The sequence below is a fragment of the Lichenostomus cassidix genome, chromosome 1Ab, assembly GCF_008360975.1.
Source record: "Lichenostomus cassidix isolate B80296 chromosome 1Ab, HeHo_3.0, whole genome shotgun sequence".
In the NCBI taxonomy this organism is placed as follows: Eukaryota; Metazoa; Chordata; class Aves; order Passeriformes; family Meliphagidae; genus Lichenostomus; species Lichenostomus cassidix.
This window is the reverse complement of record NC_139481.1, coordinates 2,164,693-2,186,016: the sequence shown is the minus strand read 5'-3', so window position 1 is coordinate 2,186,016 and position 21,324 is coordinate 2,164,693. Positions and strand designations below refer to the sequence as shown.

Here is a 21,324-nt window from a genome sequence, read left to right as displayed (position 1 = left end):
AATTTTAAAAAACCACACAAAATTTAAAAAATGGTTCAAGTAAGATAGTTGCTCACAGCAGCTCAAAATGATGAACTTTGGATTCAGAAGCTGGGAATAAGCTTCAGAATCCATCTTAAGTGTATATACCTCCTACATATATGCTTGTCTTGTTTTCACAGGGAATATACTTCATTAGAAGAAAATCCTATCACTGAAAAAATAAGAGCTTTTTGATACATAGTAGAGGGCAGGGCTGTCTGCTTGAAAACTTATCCACTCTATCTATCCATAACATCCAGTCTAGTAAGGGATGCTGCTTCTCCTTGTTCTGTGAGATCCTTAGACCACTGTGAGTACAGTAATCCTTAAAATGTTTGCACAAATTACAGCCTTCTTGTCATTTTGCACAGTTCACAGGCCAGCATGGACTTTATCAATTGCTGGGCAGATAAACAGGTTACTGAAGGCAGATGTTTCCTGCTCTTTATTAAGACTCTTTGGGCCCCTAATTCTGGCAGTGGCATTAGGCTCAAAGCTAAAAGCTGTGTTTGCATGGACTCCAGTATGTTGTGTGACATGGTTTGGGACACCACTTGTTGGAGAAACTGTTTATAAACTGTAGACAGAGTGAATAATATAAAGTTTGAAATTCTGTGTCCCTTTATGAGCCCATTAGAGTGATCTGAAGAACGAATGATCCAACAGGAAATGCAGTGTTAGTAAACAAAAATGGTGTATGTTCCACCACAATTGTGTGTAGTCATCTTATGACTGAGTTAGGAAAGAGAGTTTCTGAAAATTAGTAATTCCACAGGAAAAGTAGAATTCTGGTTAACTCTGAGTGTAATATTTAGAACTATGTAACATTCCTATTGATTTCATGTCAGGAATAATTCTGAAGTAATGACCTATGAAACAGCCTGTTGTTCCTGAATAAAAGTCAAACTATTTAAAGCAATATACTAGAAAGCTGGAATATGGTTGCCTTCAGAAAAACAGAGGAGGTTTTTCTCGTATTTATCACAGAACAATGTATTCAGGAGCAGTTAAGACAAGACATGTGGACATGGCCTTTACTGGGAAGGTCACAAACCTCGTCCTGTAGAAGGAAAAAGTGAACTAAAGAGTAGGAAGAGCATTCAGTTCCAGGTGAGGGAGTCATCAAGACAAGATGCCAGTGCTGGAAGTGCCCAGCACTGTTAGCTCCCTTCCTAAGAGTGGTGCTGTAGCTGAGCCTGCTGGGCAGGGCTGTCCACAGTGAGCACATTTCCCAGCAGGGAGTGACTGTGTCCCTGTGTGTTCCTTGCAGCTTCACAAGGAGTTGGAGAAGGGCGAGAAGGAGAGCGCAGAGCTGCAGGAGTTCGCCAACGCCATCCTCCAGCAGATAGCAGATCACTGCCCTGACATCCTGGAGCAAGTTGTCAATGCCCTCGAGGAGTCATCCTGACCTTGGCCACCAGGCCCACGGAGCAGCATGCCAGTGGCCAAGCCCAGTCAGCCCACGGAGCCATGGGAGTGGAGAGCAATGTGAAAGACAGAAAATTGAACAGAAACTTCTGGTGCACCTTTTACAAAGAAAACAAAGGCAAAAAAAAACCTCTTTAAAAACTACATGCTCTCTAGGTTCTTCCAGTCTATGATTAATCAGTCATTTTTATATTCATCTTCTCACTGCCTTTCTACTTTAGAATTCAATTCCCCGTTGACTTTGTTGGTGGTGACTTTTGGATAAAGCTAAGCAGAGCTCTTCCAAGTCTACTGAGCAAAGAAGAGGGGATCCAATGAACACAAGCAGCTCTAGTTCTCCGTGAAGTTGCAGAAGAGTAGCCCTTGCCTTTCATTCATATATTACTTTTTTCCTTCTTACCTTCTTTCCTTCTTATTTGTTATTTTCGTGAAAGCTGAAAGCCTGAATTTCATAGTGCTGTAAACCAAACCTGAGTGTGCTCTGATCATGGCTCATGGCTGGCCAGCATCAGCTAGCTCAGGTCTTGCTGCCTGTCTCAATGTTTCTTATGTTCTTAAATAACAGAGGGAGGAAAGGAAAGTTTCCCTGCTTGTTCCTGGTAGTCATTTCATCTAGCAGCTGGGAAAATAAGTAGGCATACTGGTACTTTCTGTTTACTTAACCTGAATTTTTACTGTTCACTGGTCTGACTCTGAAATGCTAGGTGGGGCATTTTTTGAGGTAATTGTTTTCATCTGTTGATTTTTGGGGAGTTTTAGATGAGGTTTCTCATCATAGGTCAGTGTCTCCTAAGTTCTTACTTTATAGAGAGCTCTCTCCCATCAAGCAGGTGTGGTCAACAGGTCAGTTCCCAGCTTTAACTTGCATAGATTGTCCAGTTTTTCAGGCCATAGCTATGTGAACACTAGCTGTCATCAGAATAGTCTTAGGCATTCTGTAAATGAGAAAACTGCATCTTTTAGCTCAAAAGTATAATTTTAAAGCTAAGTTAGGTAAATCAGTAGCATAGTTCTTACTATAATTATAATTTAATTTATTTTGGTTTAGCTTACATTGATGAGGAATGAGTTTGAGTTCAGAGCAATAGCCCTTGTGAAGAGGAGCATCTCTGCTGGAGTTGGCACCCAGCTGAGTAGATAGGTGTAAAATCACAGCTTTACTTAAACCAGTGCAATTCTTCTGTGTATATGAGAGGCCTTAGTTTTATTCCCATCCACCTTCGACACTCGTTACAGCTCCTGCTGATAGGTAATATGACCTGAAATACCAGGTCAGTTTGTCATTGTGGTAGCAAGTCAGAAATCCTATTTTATGAGTAGGACTTGGGTATTCATTCTTGGACTATGCATTAATGGGGAGACACGTTTTTTCCTGGCTACCAGTGGTTATGTGTGTCTGGGGGCATCTGCAGGACAGAACCCTGTAACACCATGTGCTCCTTAAAGGAGCTGTTCCCTTTGGCTGGCTCACATTACTTCAGAGAGCAAGGGGAAGGCAAAAGGAGACCAAATATCAACACAGCAGTGGAAGAAATATTGGTTTTCTGGTCACTAGCTAATTATGAATCCTCTCAGTAAACCTCCCATTCAGAGTCTGCAGTTTAATTCCATATGGCTTACTACATTTTGAGCTTACTCACTAAGCTGTTACACTGAGGAAAATGTTCCAGGCCCTTTCAAGAAAACTGCATTTCTTACAGCTTTCAGATCCACAGCACAGCTCCCCCGTAGGTCTTTCACACCTTATTTTTATCTTTAGAAGTGACCAATTGCTTCCAACAGAACGGAGATCAGCAAAAGTTTGAGTAAGGGAAGATAAAACCTGTAGACTCTATTGAAAATTAGCCAATTTAAAATAAATCACATCCCCATTGATTCTACTGTCATAATTGAGTAGAAGGAACTGCCTTCATAGCCAGGGTGTCTAAGGAGAAATAAGTCTCAAAAGAAGAGGCAATTCACACCTTTTCCAACTTTGGAATTGCCAGTGCTTTGCAAATCAGGAGAAGTAGCTTTAGTTCTTCCTGAAATAGCAGCCTGTGTCTGAAGCTCTTTTTTTGTGTCATGTCTGAGGAGAGTAATGGGAACCTGAATGTGTGGAGGGGGGAATGCCGGAAGGCATGCAGACAGTGACTGTACACCATCCCAGAACCACCCCTTTGGTCCCATTATTTGAGTCAGCACGTTTCGATAGGAGCTGTTGTTTTGAAATCTTTCCTCTTGCTTTTTCTTCATCACCCCTAATTACTCACTCAAGGAATTTAATGCCGCCTGTAAAAGCATCAGAGCCATCAGCCCGACATCATCGGCCACCGCCACCCCTCCTGACTCTCTCATTAACTTATATGGTCAAATCTCCAGCTGCCCTGGTTCCCTGCTGTAAAACAATCCTTCCTCTGTGAGAAGCTGTGGAATTTCCCTTATCGATGGTTCAAATGACTCCTGCTTGTAAACCTCTTACTGAGATGTTCCTTGATAGCGTTTCTGCTGGGGGCAGGGGGAGGGGATGGGAATGAGGGACTATCACTTCGGGCTGTTATTTCAATTCCCTGGCTTTACTGCATCATAGGGAAGTGCTGCTGCTTCTTCAGCATCTCTAACTCAGTTTGTGGCTCCATTTCTAGAGTTCAAAGTGCCCCAGCCAAAGGCCTGTTGCTGTCATGGCAGCGTGAGCAGCCAGGTGAAGCTCACTGTTTACACATCTCCCAGCCTCTTCCCAGGGAGGATTTGTCAAGCCTGGCTGATTTTCACGCTGGCCATTTGGTCCTTTATCTGCCAGCCACACACCTGCTGTTCCTTCCATCTGGATTGTTGGGCCTTGGCGATTTTTCTCGTTAACCACTGTTATCTCCTAGGTCTTGTAAGCTTCCCATCTTAAAGATTGATCTCAGACCTCTATAAAGTGCTTTCAGGGAGGGAGCAGATCTCATTTGGGAACAGTCTTGATCTGACTTGATCTCCATTGAACTATTTCAGGTAATCTCTCTGATCCGTGTTGACAGAGATCCTGTGGTGAATAGCTTGAGGAACTTGGGGATTTGGGAGGTACTGCTGGTCACGATTTAATGCTGAACGTGACCACTGAAAGCTTTTTCTTTTCATGGAGTGCCACACCATTGGCCTTAAGGCAACAAAGGGATTTTACTCTCATCATCCATCATGGAGTTGCATATGAGGCGCTTGGCAGAAGGACCATATGTGGCATAGACTGCAATGCTTATCCAGTTGCCTAACCCACCACTGCTCTCCTAAAATCTTATTCCCAAGTGGCAGCAGCCAGGCAGATGCAGACATTTTCCTACCACAGTGGTCCTGCTGTGCAGCAGCTCTAGGAGATCAGGGCCCCTTCCCAGGGACCCTGGGGAAACTTGCTTTTTCTTCATCTGTTGAATGAAGTTCCGTTTGCTACAGGAGCTGTAAAAGTTTTAATTGCTTTAATACTACTTTTTTTTCTTCCAAGCTGTCATTTGTAGAGAAGCTGAGACATGTAAGGACTCAAGGAGCTGTCTGTAGAAAATTAAATAGGTCATTTTGGCAGAGTTTGGGCCAAGAAATAACTGAAGCCTGAAGCCCATGTACACAGTAAAAGCTGACACTGCAACCACGCTTGTTCACAATATCCACGTGTCCAAGGCTGCATTTTCCTCTGAATCCAGCCTCATGTAAAACACTAAAAGGACATAACACTAGAATTGCAGGGTGAAGACATGAGCCCTGTTTGCCATTGGAAGAATTACCTGGAATGCTCCCAGATGAAGCTCTAAGTATTCTCTCTCGTTTTGACTGCCTTTAAACAGCTTTCACTCCAGAAAATGCCAAACCCTCTTTGGAGTATCCAGTTTTTGCCAAGTCCTGGGGACAGAAGGTGAAGGTCTGACATGAGTATGGAAGGGCATGGAATATCCCTTCTTGTTGCACAGCTGGAATATCCCTTCTCTAGCAAATTTCCTGGTACTTCAGGGCTCTGAAATTTGCACAAGGGAGCATAAATGTCATAAATCTTGTAGAGATAACCCTGTTTTTTGAACCAAATGGGCACCTCTCTTCATTTGCCCTTTAATTCCCACCCATTCTGCTGCTAGTGCTCAATTTGTTGGGAAATTTCTACAGCTGATAAGGTTGACAGGGTTGAGTCCCCACTCCTATACTAATTGCCAATCGCTGCCACTGCAGGGGTCTTTACAAAGGATGTAGAGTCATGTCCTGATCCCATTTGAAAGCAAAAAATTCACTACATATGCATCTATCCCTCAAACGACTCCAATGAAATGCAAAAGGGAAAGAGTACAATCAAGGCATCTGAGATTGAAAGGAAGCCTCCACTCAGCTCAAGGCCTGCGCTGGAAGAGGGAGCTGGAGAGGACGTGGAAGGCTGAGGATAACCAACACTGCCCCAGCGGAGCCGGCGGGGTGGGAGGGTCGGGCATGGGGCAAGGCCAACTCTGCTGACCCCTCTCATCAGCGTGGTGAGGAAGAGGAGGGTCAGGGGGTTTTTTTAAACAAAACAATGTTTTTAATTGTTTTTTCCACATAAATGGAAGGAACCTTACGCAACGGCAGATCCTTCTGAACAAAATGGCTGTGTCCGCTGACTATTTTTAAAACAAAAAAAGAGAAAAACTGTTTCAGAACTTTTTAGTGTCAAAAGCATAAACTCAGAAATCCTGACTTTTTCCAGTGTGTGTGGTGAGTGCTGTAACCCTGTCATCAGTATCTCCCCTGACTTTTTCAGGGGTGTTTTTTCCTGTTTCGTTTTCTGCTTGTCGATATTGTCTGTGTGGTCCTAAGGCTGGGGCAGTTACCAACAATGTGTGTCTGTTGTCGGATTGAAAAAAAAGATAGTAGTAGAACTGAAAAAGATGTGTTTTAAAAAATATATAAAAATTAATTTCATTAAAAGGAATTCAAGTAAAGAAGCAACAAAGCCGTGACTCCTCCTCTTGGGATTGTACAGAAAAGGATTTGTGGGCTTATAATTATAACCGGTTGCCTTTCACAGGCTTTTGAGGTCCAAGGCAACTTGGCCTCTTGGAAAATGTTACAAACCCTGTATAAATTCCTGCTTTCCCAGGTTTATACTGTATGCGTGTAAGACAGAAATGGGCAGATGAAACAGTATTTTGGAAATATATTTTTTCTGGTAACAATGATGAACACCAAGTGACCCCTAAGATAGGAGCCACTGGTGTAAATGCGCCAAATGCTTTGGCCAAATTTTCCGTTTTCTCCATCATACCATTTGATGCCAGGGACAGGAACAAGTGCAGAAACTGGCAGAAAATAGATCTGTTGGTCACATGTACAGTCATGTGTACTCTTGTTTGTTGCGGAGCAAAAAGTCCTTGCAAAGTGAGGGCCTTGCTGCCCTTGTAAAATCCTTGCTCACTTCTGTTGCTTTGGCTAACTAGAAAAGCATTCTGGAAACGAGTCAGCTAAACTAGAGGTGAAAAACAAGTTAGGTAATTGTAAAACAATGATTAGAACCGATAAGTGCTCACGCCGTGGGGCTGTGGTTGGTCACACCTGATGTTCCTGTCGTGGTCTGTGGTGGTTGGTTAGGCACATTTGTTGTGCCTCACAAGTATGGAAACTGATAACAAACTAACACTTTAAGAACCCTGGATTTTTACAATAAAGGGTCTTTGCCTTGCCATACCATTGTGGAGATCATGTGTGCTGTTAAAGAACGCCACACTTATTTGTTATAAAATTCGGGATCTACAAACCAAATTTGAAGCCAAATTTGAAAAGTAGATGTTGTTCCTTTTATCTGCCCCATCTTCCCAGCTCTATGTGGACAAGGCCATGTCCTCCCTGCCCAGGGGTGGCTATGTTTGGCCCCTCATTACACGCTCATTACAGTATAACTGGGGAGGCTTTAGTGCAAGATGCCTTTATTTGTTCAGATGCTGGAGGAGGATGAATCCAATGGGACCATGAACAGGGGAATAATTTCTGTGCTAGCCCAACATGCTGCTCCAAGCCCACTAAAACAGTATATTGCCGTTTCCTTCCAGTGAATGAGGTGAGCTGCACACCAGCTTCACAAATTGTTTGTGGAGTTTAAAAAAGAAATTTCTGTGGGATGCTCCATCCACTCCACAGACACAGATCCCTCATTTGCTTTGGAAGGGACGTGTTGCACTTTAGTGGAGGGGGAGATGGGCTTTAGGGATGGGATCTAGTGTACTTGAATTCCTTTTGGAAATGACAGCAGCGGGAGACATTGGTGTCCGTGATGCAAGTGCGCGCGCTGCCTTCAACTTGTATGTGTTTTATTGCTGGAGTCATGTTACTGACAGGATAATGAAACTGCAAAGAAAATGTGTTATATTCAACTTTGCCTTGATAATATAAACACTTTGTTCATTTTTTTTTCTTCTTTTTTTATTCACAGACTAAGTTCATCAGGAAATTATAAAGTTATTTAAAAATTCTGTACCGTGTCTTCATTTCAGCATGTTTTGCTTGCTGTCCTCTCCTGCATGCCCAGAGTGGGAGGGCAGGACTGAGTGGCTGCATGGCTGTTCCCTGAGAGCAGACTTGAGGGACTGACAATCACAGGGGTGTCCCAGATACCCCTGGATCTCACAGGTCAGGTAAGTGGAGATAAGACAGCTGCTGTTACAGTCAGCTGTTCCCTTTGTCTCTCTCCTGCCTGTTTTCCAAGTCAGTGTGACTTAAATATTGCTAATGAGTGACTGAATTCCAGATGTGCATCCCATGTTGAGTCAGTGTTGGGATCACATCTTCCAGAGTGATGTGCCTGGAAAGCCTTGCTGTGGAGAGGCCAGCAAGAGTGTCCTACTGAGCTTGATCCTGGTGAAACCTGGATGTGAGTCCTGTCCCTGGGGAGCAGGGGAGAGTCCTGGCTTTGTGACATAGGATGAGCTGTGCTCCCTGCTGCACTGGAGGAAATGGGCTCTACCCAGTGTCCAGTCTCCAGATACGTTCTGATGACATGGGAAATTGCCTGAGTAATGTCACTATAAAAATCAATTTTTTCTGTCGTTTTTGACTGTTCTAAAGAGAATAGCATTGCAACACTGGGTCCCACTGGTAGAACAATGTCCGTGCTAAACACGCTCCACCAGATTCTCCGCAGCTATCCTGAAGCCCTGACAGAACAGACCTCCCCAAGTTGGGACACTTTCTAACCAATTTCTCTCTAAACCTCTCAATGTCTTTCAGTTTTTATCTGTCTGTGCAGCCAGTTTTTTTCTGGGCTTTCTTGTTGGGCTTGTCCCTTCTCCTTTTCCTTTATATATCATTTCAGGGGGCTCTTAAGATCCTGACTTGTTGCAGTAGAAGTGACTACATGTGTAACAGGAACAGGCGCCCTGATCTCAGTGCCTGGACGTTCCCTTCTCTCTGCTAATTGGATTTCTGTCACTTGGGCTTCAATCAGGCATGTAAAGCAGTGTGTGGAGAAAGGATGCAAGGGGATTAAGGGTCTCAGGGGCTTTGAAAGGAAGAGTCCATCAGCCTTTTGGTTCCCAGTCTGGTTTATGTTCGCTCCAACGTCTTTGGCTGAGAAGGGAATTCGTGATTCCTGTCAGGCCAGGGTGTGCCTGGCTTGTGCAGCACAGTCCAGATCAGCTGAATGAAACCACATGCCACATAAATGTAACCAATTACTGTCCAACAAGGTACCCGTCGGTCTGAAAATGGCACAAACACCATTTCTGAAGGACTTGTCCTTTTTGGAGAAGAGGAGCAGTGAAAGGGCAGGAGTTGGAGTCAGCAGGACAGCACATCTGCAGGGAGAGCAGCACATCTGCAGGGAGAGCTGAGCTGAGCTGTGCAGCCCACGCTGGCTCTGCTGCTTGGTGAGTTGCAGGGCCATGTCCCTGCAGGCTGACTCATGTTTTGGATGGCCCATAACAATAACACTGTTCGTGCTGAAAAGAGAAGATGCCAAACGCCTTTTGTGCCTTATCAGGTTACATGTTATGCATTGTGCAGTAAAACACGAGGCATCTGAACAGAATTGTCTGTTGACTGCAGCTACTGTGACACTGAACAGGCAAGGCAGCAGTGGAAACAGCAAATGGTCAGCCCTGGGATCAAACACACACAGGTTTGACACATTTTTCTTTGCAGATAGGTTCATAGGGGTGTGCACAGCTCCTGTGCACAGCTCCTGATTAAACATGGGCCTTCTGCAGTGCTCTAGCTGGGATGATTTGGGGAAACCTGCTTTTCTAAATCACAGCAGTCAGGGAAACACTGCTGAAACCACATCTGCAGTCCACTGGGAGAAGCTATATATTTAGGATATCCTATTTCTGACAGGATCTGCTGTGCTTGTGCTGCAGATGTCTTCTGCTTATGTGGACTGATGCTGTAGGGGTGCATCAGCCAGCCCAAAGATTTCCCCAAAACAGCAGTTAAAGCCAATTGCCTGTGCTAATGATCTGTGTATGACTAGTGACCTTTAGACTGGGATTCTGAGATATCAAGTAGCTCTTCTCACTGGGAATCAGGATGTTTAGAAAAATTAGGCAAAAAGCCAAAGTCCTCTTTTTAATGTCTTTAAAAACCCTCAAACTCAAGAAAGGGCATATGACCTGGAAAACCAAGTGTTTTGTAGGTGAATGTATAATAAAATGAGGTGCAAACAATTCATTTGCATATCAAGCAAAAAAGAGCTATACACCTTGTGTTGGTAGACCTTATTTCTGAATATCCTGGTGATGTATTATAAAACTAAGTGGAACAGCTGGGACCAGCTTGGGTGTATTGTGGGGTTACAGCAAGTGATTCTCTGGGTGTGGGCTTTAAGTCCATCTGGTTTTAAGTACATGAGCAGTAGCTTTTCCCAATGTTTACAATTGCAAACATTAAAACTGTTCTAGAAGATGAACTAAGAAGTTAAATATTTAGGCCCAGGTACTGCAGCCCATTTGTGTGAAGTTGCCGCTTACTTCGGTGGGGATTCAGCTCCAAGGATGTCTGTGGACACAAATCTTGTCACAAGGCAAGTTAAAAAACATTTGGCTTCTTTATGTGCTGCTAAAAAGGATGGGTGGCTGCTGTAGCTCAAAACCCATCCTAGAAGGATTTTTGTTCAGCTTGAGTAAACCCTTCATTTTCTGTAAGGGCACACCATTTTGGGGAACCACAACTCTTGGAATGTATATGAACGCTCTTAACCTTTCTTATATAATGCACAGAAACTGGTTTTAGCTCTCAGCAGTGTATCATCTTGCAGCCCAATGTACTGAAGTGCACGTATGCATATATGTGTATGTGCTTGTGATCATATATAAATATACAGAGCTGCCCACTGGAAACCATGCTTCAGGAACACTAAGCTAGCAATGGCAGAGGTCTGGAAATTAGAAAATCTACATGACAAAGAAATCCTTTCCCTTTGTGCATTCAAAATCTTTCATCACTGCAGTGATGCTACACACCACAGATTGTGCTTCCTACCAGTGCCCTCTGAAGGATCCTCTCCTGTTAGTTTGGCAGCAAGATGACACCTTGGATACAAAATAGATCCCTCACTAGACCCTGGAGGAAGCAGGAGGAAATGACAAAACTGGGATTTGTCAGAAAAATATAATGCAAGTTCACATCTTCCATCAGGAACCCATGTCCACAGCCATCCCTGGTGTGGTAGGGAGGGATTGATTTTTGTCAGCCATGGTTCCTCCTGGACCTGAGGAGGGTTTGGCTGCTCACTCAGCCCATGAGCCATGTGTGCCAGGGCCAAGCAGCAGCTGCTGGCCTCACCCTGCACTGCAGGAACAAGCACTTTGGCAGGTGGTGGACGTTGGAGATGTGGTGCACATCTCCCAGTAGCCCAAGCCAGGCACAATGACTACAAGGTGACAGTGAAAGGCTTCTCCTCACCCTTATGGTTGGAGGCTTTAATTTCCCCCATTTGTTAATGAAGTGATGACTCCTGACAACAAGAGCAGTCACACAACTGTTTATGCTCATCTGTCAGAAAAGCAGATCAAAGCAACCTACAGATCTGCAGACAAGTATCACCAGGGATGACCCAGAGGCTTCCTCTGTGTGAGTGACAGAGTGGGACATGACTCCATGGGGAAACCAGCCCTGGATCCGTGCAGCAAGGTGCCCCAGCCTAACGCTGACCCAGAGCTTTCCTCTGCGTTTGCTTCCGGCTCAGCGGTGACAGGGGCTGGAGAGGATGACGCCAACGTTGCCTGGGTTTGTTTTTCTGGTGAGAGGCCTTGTTCAGCACAATGCTATCGCTGCTGCTCATCCTTAGGTGTGCAATCTGCAGATGAGATCTCAGCAAGTTCAGGCACGGCGGAGGCCCTGGGCTGTGTCGCTGTGGGGTTGCTGCAGTCCATGACATTTGGTTCTTCCAAACACAGCCCCTGAAGCCCTGGGATGGAAAGGGGGTCCTCATCTGTATTTACCAAAAAAAAAAAAAAAAAAATCCAGCTCTCACTGCTGGAGAGAAATAAAGAAAAATGTATCTTCAATGAACAGTAAAGGGTCAGAAACAAGAATCAATCCACAAAAAAACTCCTCCCAGACTGAAAAACAAGATCTTAAGCACATGAGCAAATATGTTTTGGGGTATGAATCATGGTGTCTTTTGTTTTTGTGGCCTTTTTTGGGTTTGGGGCTTTTTTTTGCTCTGGGTTTTTTGGGGAGTTTTTCTCTGGTTTTTTGCAGGTGTGTCTAATTATAGCCCCAGGATGTGATGAAGCATTTAGTGATTTGGTGTAAGTTCAGATGCCACAAGTGGTGTTAGCAGGTAGGTGCTCTGCACATCCTGGAAAATCCATGTCTCGAGCTGAAAATTCAGAGTCATCACTTAAGGATGTTAACCACAGAAAATACAGAACGCGTACACAATTACACTTAAATTATATGGGGGAACTCTGATGTCTTTAATTTTACCTTTGCAAGAGTGCATGACAGGATTCTGAGCTAGAACTCACTGGTTTCTCTGTCTTTAGTTTCTTGCATGTGTAAATACATACAGACATACAGACACTTTTTCCATGAACAAGCCCTTGAAATGTGCCAAGGGCTGCTTGTGCCATGGTAGCATCAGTGTCCATGCCCAGCCCTTTGTCTGGTGGCTGAGCCCCAAGACCATATTCATGACATCTGAGTGCCTTAGAAGAAAACCATCTATTGCCATGTGGTTTCTTCCTTCTTTGTTTCTTGTGACTGCACTGGTGCTTTGGTTATTATAGTTTCCATCTCTGCCTACTTGGTGTGTTTTAGTGCTGGCATTTGTGTAAGCCCATATATTACCCATGCTATATATATATTTGTTTAGAAGCTGCAGTGTCCAGGGATTGTATTTGTGTTCCCTTCAGCTCTCTCTCTGAAGGTGAGACTATTGAGCAGAGGCATTTGTCATCAAAGGGCACTTTGGAGCCTACAAAACACAGTGGTTTTCATACAAAGGCTTTATTGTCACCAGGTTGGTTTGCAGAAGGACGTGAGAGCAGCACAGCCAGGAGCCACAGAGCCTCACTGACACTCTCCAGTTTGTCCCTGGGATTTGTGGGACCCAGAAATAAAAACAGGAAATGTGCTGTGGCTTCACTAGCTGTAAATAGTGACTGTCCCCAGGCTGTGTGACATCCCTTGCAGGCAGCACCAGCAATCCCATGCCTTGCAGACATACATTATATCCTATACATCACCTCTCCCTGCCTGCTGCCCTCATCCTGCCTCTGCAGCCCTGCAGTCCTAACAGCTCTCTCCCACTCCCCTGTTCTACACAGGGATGTTCCCAACCCCATCCAGCCTCTGCCCACAGCCTCAGCTCCCTGGTGGCAGGGTGGCACTACTGGTGGCACTGGTGACAGGGCGGCACTGGTCGCACCCTCCTGGCTTGGCGTCTCAGCACATTTAATTTCTTTCCCTTCCACCTGCCAGGCCACAGAGGATATGCCACCCTCCCCAGAAGCCAGCTGCGTCACCTGGGTGTCCCCAGGGCCATCAGGGCGTCAGGCTGGCCCCACAGCCGGGAGTGCCCAAGCCAGCAGTGACGCAGAGAGGCACCAAGCAAGCCCAGGGAGTGGCTCTCACCTCAGGTTTGGGGTTTATGGGGTTCTGCCCTCCATGCCCACCTGCAGTGGTGCCTGTGGGGCCGGGCAGGGGAGAGGAGGCTGGACCCTCTCCGCCCATCCTTTGCCTCTCCCCACTGGCACGATCCCACACCTCTCTATGCTCCATGGGAAAGTTGGATGTAACGTCTGAATTGTGTTTGTTTCCTCCCTCAGCTGTTGCTGTGTGGTATAAATCCCAGTGATTATCAGGAGAATAATCCACTTTCACCTCATCAGTGCTAGATCCAGCCAGAGGCCTGTCTACCTTTCAAAGAAAAAAAATTATGGAAGTATGTTTGAGCAAGTGAAAAAAGAAACTACAAAGGGAGACACAATCAAGGAAGGTAGGAAGGAAGGAAATAAGAGATTACATTAATAAATTAGGACACATATAATGGAATGAGGTAAATCCTTAGTGCTGGTGCAGCCCAGGGTAAGGATTCTGCTGCAGTCAGAACAGCACAGCATGGAGGGACACAGGAGAAGGGGTTGCTGGAGTTCATCTGTCTCTGACAGATCCCAGCTAGATCCTTTTGTGCACTTTCCCTAAAGCCACCTGTGGATGTTCAGCTGTTGGGAGACATCTTCTTGCCTGATTTGTGGGGCTTCAGCATCACTCCACTAATCCAGGAGAAGGCTGGCAGGGCAACCATCTCCTGCTGGGGAGCGGGGGAGAAGTTTGGGTTTCATCATTCCCTGGCAGTTAGACATTGAGAGGAGCCCTTGGTGACAGTGCCAGCCCTGGCTGTGCCCCAAGGTTGGCAGTGACAGGAGTGCCCTGTCACCTCTGTGCACACACTCCCACAGAAGCACTGCTGCACACCCACGTGCTGTGGCCCTGCTGGAGCCCATCACACCTTACCAGCACATCCCATAATTATACTGTGGAGCTCGTTAGCACAGGAAGCAGGGGAGGCCAAGAACTAGGACTTTAGAGCGGGATCGGCCATTCAAATGGACAATAGGGATATCCAGAGTTGTCATAATTCATGCTGATAAAAATTTTGGAAAGGATGTACAACTCTTCACCTCGGGGTGTAAGCCAAGCAGAAGAGACCGAGAGCCTTGGTCTGAGAGGAGGGGAGTGAGGGGCAGATTACCTCACTGTCTGGCTATGGCCATGGCCCTGTGCCTCCCCAAACCACGCAGCTGTGCTCCATACCCACAGCAAGGCACAGGGCTTGGGACCCTGGGCTGGCCCTGGGGGCACCTCCTGTCCCCCTGGCCCAGCAGTGCCATGGGGCAGGTGATGCTTATCTGTCCACAGGAGAGAGGGATGGAGGAGCTCTCCCAGCTCCATAGAACAAAACCTGGCAGGCTCCTAGTCCATCCCATGCCATGATGGGATGCAGAGCAGCTCTCCCACACCAGCCTGCAGTCGGGCTGTCCCTGCCAGCCAGCAGTGAGGGCTGGTGGGACTCGGTGGGAGGCTGCTGCTGCCCTGGTCCCTGGAGCTGGGGCTCCTGGCAGGGGCCGCTGATGGGGACAGTTACAGTTTAACTCACCCAGCCCACAGAACCTGCTGTTGGGAGTGCCTGTGTAATGATTAAAGGGCTAAATGAGGAGGCCTGAACTCTCCGTGCTCTCCCCAGCCCTGCTACCAACTTACATGGAGCCAGGCGAGTCAGGGCTTCACCCCACTGCAGCTGCCAGGTCAGTCTGGTTCCTGCTGCATCCTTTAAACCCTCCTGACTTCAGAAGGCTTTCTTATTATTTAATTTCTTGGTGTTTTAAACCCAGTAACTGGCTTGGCTCACCCCTTTGCACAAGGACTGCGGAGGGAGAGCACGGAGGCTGCAGCTGGGGGAGATCTGCCCTGGGAGAGCCATAGACAGGCAGCCTGGCTCTGGCAGGGCTGCACATGTCAGGCCCCATTGCAGGCTGTCTCCATCTGACCTCTGGGGCAGAGCCCCCAGTCAGCAGGACTGTCCAGACGGGGAGAGCAGTCCCAGGGACCCTACTAGTGCATCACTGATTTGCACATCCTACGGTTGCTGCATTCCCTTCATGTGCTGGTGGAATGAAAGTGCATACTCAGAGGTGTCCACCTCCAAAGGCAGCAGTTTCTGCCTATCCCACAGCATGACCAGCCCCTGTCTTGCTCCTGTCTCTTCTCAGCAGGGTGTCTCCGAGTCCAAGATGGATTTTTTTTTGGTGATGTCAAGCCAGATGAATCCTGGTTTAATTGACTGTGAGTGAAATCGTGCTTTGATGGTTAATGTTATACTTGGGGCTGGGAAAACTACTGCAAATTCGTAGCAATTAGAGCTGGAAATGATTCAAGTCATCTAATTTATTTCCTCTCCCCCTTCACTGTCTCTGCCTGGTACAGGGGCAGTGAGGTTCCCAACAATGTCTCCCTCTGCATTGTTGGGTCCTGCCTCTCTGACTCAAGGAGTGGAGCATCCACGTGTCCCTGGGGAGACAATTCCATCATTTGAAAGACGTCAACATTAGAAAATGTTTCAGAAGTTTAGCTTATATTTCCTTTTGTGGAGTGCCACAGATTGTCAGGTCGTGAGCTTTACGCCTCAAGGAAACTGGCTGCTTCCCACAAGGGCAGCGGCTGGGAATAAGGCAGTGGTTTTCTTTGGTGTTTGCAGGGGCAGGTAGAGAATGTGGGGGTGGGTCAATGAAGGTTTTCACACCTGCAAGGCAGGTCAGATCAGGTAGCTTGTCTGGAACGAGCTCTCCTTTGGCAGGAGCTCAAGATTTTTTTTTTTTCTCCATTTTCAGATTTTTATTCTGTGAATTCCACCTTGACTCATAACAATCTCTTTGCTGGAAACATGTCCAGTTCCTTACAAATTCACTTCCTTTGACTGGCTTCTACTACTGCTGGTAATCCCACCACAGGCAGGTGGGGCGAGTTGTAAAGGACAAAAAAAGTCCATGTCAATGAAAGAAGCACAGTGAGTGTTCCTTCTCCTTGAAAGCTGTCCCAGGATAGGCATCATCTCTGCCTCAGCTCTACCCTGGAAGCAGAGAGCACACAGGATTAGCTGATCAGGGGGAACACTACTGTGCAGATGCAATAGGAATGGGAGAAACTTCCCAAGACATCAGAGCTTATGAGCTCCACAGAATTGCTAGACTGGGCTACACCTATCTTAAGAGAAATTGGAGCCAAATAGCTGAGTTTGTAGTGATAAGGTCTCCTGCTTCTGAATATATTCTGCAGGGTCCTGCCCTTAACTGAGAGGGATTTATATTGCTTAATACATTTTAAATTGCTCTTCTCCTCTACTGAGTGAGCTTAGTATTTCCATGTCTCAAACTGTCTAAGCACTTCCCCACCCTCTTCTGCTCACTAGTAGCAGACAAGAATGAGGGGAGAGACACAACATCCACTACTGCAGTAGAAGAGAAAGAGGAGCATGAGGATAACTGGATCCATAGGAGTGTTCCAGTGAGATGAAAAGAAAAAAAACAGCTTGTGCTGTCCAGGGCGCTGCATCAGTTAAGTTTCTTTTTGCAACTGAGCAGATTCTGAGCACAACTGAGCACAACTTCCCTGAGTGTGCTGTGACAGTGTCTCCCACCAATATTAGTCACATCCCAGACTCTGGTCATGGACTGGAGTCCACATCCTGCCCAGATCCAGTTGTGGACGCAGCCCATTATTAAATCAGTGAGGCTTAATCATCCTGCCATATGTACCTCCCAATGGCCCTTCTCGTCCCACCAAAGCAGGAATGGAGACATCAAGGATGGATTAAAGCTGCAGGAATTCCCATATTCCTCATGGCCTTGGTATTGCATGGTATTTCAATAATCTGGTATCTTTTTTTGAATAATCCATATGTCTCAGAGCTGAAGGTTTTAAGGACATAGCCAGTGCTGCCCATCCATATCTGCTGGCGGTCCAGTGGCTCTCCTTTCCCCATCTGCTCTCTCTAACCATGATGTAAGACACCATCTCGGGGTGTGAAGCAGTGCCAGAGCCAAGAGGATTCCTGTGAGGACGGATGAGGATCTCTGTCCTGCTGACCTGTTGTGGCCAGCTGTCCCTCGCAGCACCAAAAGTGGAACAGCACATTACTCTACAGACCAAGCAATTTGTTACCAAGCCTCAGCTCTGTGACGCTCCCCTTCACACCTCCAGGTCCCCAGGAGGGGTCCCTGCTGTTTGCTGGGTCCCCAGAGCAGCACCCTGCCCCTCCCCTCTGCAGCCTTTATGTGCAAGTTAGAAGTCTGACAGGCAAGCAGGGATCAACAGCCCATATGGTAAACAGGCTTTACCTAGGAGCGAAAAAGCTGGCACCTAAAATTTCCTACAGCCAGCTGCAATTTCAAGACTTCCTCTGCCCTCTAATTAGTTGGCATTTGCTGTACCAACTATTATCTTTCTAGTTACACAGCACTGAAGACAATGGCTCCTTATTTCCTGCCACAGACACTGGGTTACTATTTACCTCTTGCTGTACCTCCTCTATCTCCTATTCCCATTAAAAGAAAGTGTCATTAATGACTACAGTGATGGGAAACACTGGCACAGTTGGTCATAAGTTAAGACAGTTGGAGCTTTCAATTACTTGTAGTGTGTAGCCTGTGTTCAAATCCTTACCTGTTCCTCTAAAAATGCTCATGTGTTTCCACTCTGAACGCAATTGGATGCTCAGAGCTGTTTGAAACAAGATGCTTGTGTCAGGGTATGTGTCTCAAGCTGTATTTTGTCCCAAGCCAGTACAAATTTTAGGGACTCCAGGGGTTCAAATGCCTCCCTGATGTAATTCCATTTGCATCCTTTTATGTGTACACGTAGGAGCAACAAGGTGCTCTTTGCACTGCATGTGAGGCTCTGCAGCTCCTGCTGCATGGGGACTTTGGATGCCTGACGGTGTGGGGCCCAGAGATGGGGATCTGGACACAAGAAGTGTAACTTCTGGTTTCCTTGGCTGCTGCAAAGCTGCCACCAAGCTCGGAGGCCAGGCATGTAAATCCTGTCTCCGTGCACTGAGATGCCCAGCAATCCTGGGCGCTAGGCACTGCTTTCTGTTACACCAACATGAATTTGCGGTGATCCTGCTAATGCCTGTGCAGCTACTTCCTACTTCTGCCAGGAAAAGTGAGAACAGGATCTGGCTGTGAATCTGTGAAGTTTTATGGGAAGAAGGGTGGGGGACAGCCCCCAGTGTGATTCCTGGTGTTGCAGGCAAGGCATGGATGTGCTTGTTGAGTGCCAGCCCCATCAAGAGCTTCATACACAGTCTCCTCTGCCAAACTTTGCCAATCTATTTTAACAGCATCCCCGAACCAGGCTCTGCCCCATTCGCACCTTCATTGCAACCCAGCCGCCCCGCCGCACTGGGAGACAGATGCCAAAAATCCCTGCTGGGATGAAGCAGTAGGTCAGCAGGTCAAAAGCCCTCCGCTGGCGGGACCCAGCGCTGCCGGTACCGGAGGGGTTTTGGTGGCTCCCAGCACGGTGGCTCCCGGGCCAGGAGCCGCATGAGCCCCACAGCGAGCAGTGAGGGCACGGAGCTCTGCGCAGCTCAGGGCGGCGGAGCGGCTGCACACCGACAGCCGGCGGGGCCGGGCAGGCAGCGAGGGAGCACCGCAGGGATGCTCTGCGAGCGTCCCACGAGTGACCAAGTGTCCTTGCGGGGCTGCGCTGCCGGGCACGGCGGGGCTGCGGGGGCCGCACGAAGGGTAGCCAGCCCGGTCGCCTCCAGCGCGCGGGACCGCGGCGTTCCTTCCCCACCGCCCCTCACGCACCAGCACGGCCCCCGACGGCAGCGGCTCCGCTGCTCACCCCCGGGCTGACCCCCGCCCGCCCCATCCCCGAGCCGCCCCGGCGGGGAAAGCCTCCCGGCCCCTCAGGCGAGCCCCATCCCGGCGGCAGTGCCGGTGCCCGCGGCGGGGCGGGCGCAGGGCGCGGGGGGCGGGCGCGGGGCGGGGGGAGGCGGGGCGGAGGCGGCCGGAGCCCCCGGGATCCGCCGGCACCTCCCGGGCCCGGCACTCGCCGCCGCCGCCAACTTCGGCCGGGAGTCGTCCTCGGTGCCGCCGCTGCCGGAGCCCAGCGCCGCCGCGGCGACGGGGAGGGCAGCGCCGGCGGCGTCCCCTCGCTCCCCTCACGCAGCCCGCGGGGGGCTCGGCCCGGCAGGGACGGGGCGGCGGCCCCGGGGCAGGTGCGTCCCCTCGCGGTCTCCGGCCGCCGCGACGCCGCCGAACGGGACGCGGAGCCCCGTGCCCGCCGCGGACACCCGCTCACCTGCCGCTGCCGCCGCCGCCCGGGGACGCGGCGCCCGGGAGATGCAGGTAAGGAGGCGGCCCCGGCCCGCGGCGGCGGGAGGAGGAGGCCGGGGGGCGGGAGGTGTTCGGCCGGGCGGTGCGGACCCCCGGGCTCGTCCCGTCCCGGGGCCGGCCGCCTCCCTGCGCGGCCCCCGAAGGGGCGTGAGGCGACGCGGGCGGTACCGGGGGTCTCCCGGTTCTCCCAGCCCGGGAGAAGCGGCCGCGTTTTGCCGCCGACCCCGGACTGGCGGCCCGGAGCGCCCCCGGCCCGGGGCGGGCTCTGAGGGGATCGGGCGGCCCGGGCTGCGCGGAGCCCCCGCGGCGGCCGGCCCTGATCGCAGGCAGGGCCCGTCGGGGGACAGCCCCGGGTGAGCCCTCAGCGACACGGGACAGTGGAGGGGCCGCCGAAGCGCGGGGCTGGGCCGATTGACGGTGGCCCCGGCGTGGCCTTGGCGGTGTTAGTGCGGCGGGAGAGACCTGCGGTGTGAGGAGAGACGCCGCCGGGGTGTGAGGGGCCACCCTCCGGTACGAGGTGTGTTGCTGGGGTGCGAGGGATGCTCCTCTGGGATGGCAGACGCTGAGCTGGTAAAACAGATGTTCCTCAGGCATGACAGACACGAGTTCAGCAAAACAGATGTTACTCCTGTGAGATGGACCTTACTGTGCGAACAGGGATTTTACTGTAGGATCCTTTTCGCTGAGAATGAGCACGGCAGCTTTCCTGAGAGCACCCAAGCCCTCAGCCCACAGTGTCTTTCTCACCCATGTGCCTGTGGTGTGGCAGCATGTGCTGGCATGAGCCATGCCGTGTGGTGTGGGAAAGGGTGCTTGGGCTCATGGAAGCACAGATGAGTAGTGACAGTGTGCCCAGTTTCATAGAACCAGGGCATGAGCATCCCAGTAATGTCTGTAACAGACACACTCTTTTATGAAACTTGGTTTTCTTTCTGGGAATTATGGTGCAATACTTCCCTTAGTGGTATGGCTAAAACAACTTCCCCAAACATATATTTCTGTGCCCTGATACACTGTGTTGCCCCATGGTTTTGACAGTTTTCCTCTGCCATCAGGTGAGTGTTCCTGTCTCTCTATCCAACTTTCACCTACCTCTTAAGGCATTCCTGGCTGCCCTGTAGCGTGTGATCATCGTCACTCTTGCCCTGCTGCCTGCACCCACGTACTCAACTGTTTGTCTTTGGGGTCAGGATGTTTTTGTGACAGAGCTGTTGCTTACCCATGTACTGTACTTACGTTCTTACTTCAATTTCTTTATAGCCAAAAACTTAGGTGTGTGTGCATTGCGTTCCTTGTGTGCACCTGCACATTTCCAGTGTGATCTGTTCTGCTTCACATCACCTGCACAGGAGAGCTGTGTGCATCAATGCTTCCTTCTCTGCCTGTGTATTGAGGGCTCTTTCTTGGTGTCCTTTATTAGGACTTCTGTGTCCCCATGGCTTCAGACACACACAAGGTATCTCTCTCCTTTATCTGTCTCTTTATCTTTGTCCACATGTCCCTTTGGAGCCTGTGTGGTGTATACACATCTGTAATGTTTCCCCCACCTTCTCCACATCACACCAAT

General features: G+C 48.8%; 2 protein-coding genes and 1 long non-coding RNA gene across 11 annotated transcripts in view; 2 read left to right on the top strand and 1 right to left on the bottom strand.

Annotated features, from left to right (window-relative positions):
* ERC1 (ELKS/RAB6-interacting/CAST family member 1) overlaps window positions 1-7,886 on the top strand; it is a 189,955-nt gene extending 182,069 nt beyond the window's left edge. For all 9 annotated transcript variants that reach the window (XM_085049384.1, XM_085049389.1, XM_085049393.1 and 6 more), the window contains one exon: window positions 1,292-7,886. In XM_085049384.1, the coding sequence (XP_084905510.1) occupies window positions 1,292-1,429 (138 nt within the window). In that variant the 3' untranslated portion in view covers window positions 1,430-7,886. The remainder of the gene's footprint in view (window positions 1-1,291) is intronic.
* Window positions 7,887-11,373: 3,487 nt separating this feature from the next.
* LOC146442740 (uncharacterized) lies at window positions 11,374-20,009 on the bottom strand. Its single transcript, XR_014849443.1, has 2 exons — window positions 19,723-20,009; window positions 11,374-11,839 (listed from the first exon to the last, which is right to left on the bottom strand). It is a non-coding gene; the product is annotated as an uncharacterized LOC146442740 (long non-coding RNA).
* WNT5B (Wnt family member 5B) overlaps window positions 19,427-21,324 on the top strand; it is a 64,431-nt gene continuing 62,533 nt past the window's right edge. Inside the window, exon 1 of the mRNA XM_085049396.1 lies at window positions 19,427-19,769. Within this exon, the coding sequence (XP_084905522.1) occupies window positions 19,764-19,769 (6 nt within the window). The 5' untranslated portion in view covers window positions 19,427-19,763. The remainder of the gene's footprint in view (window positions 19,770-21,324) is intronic.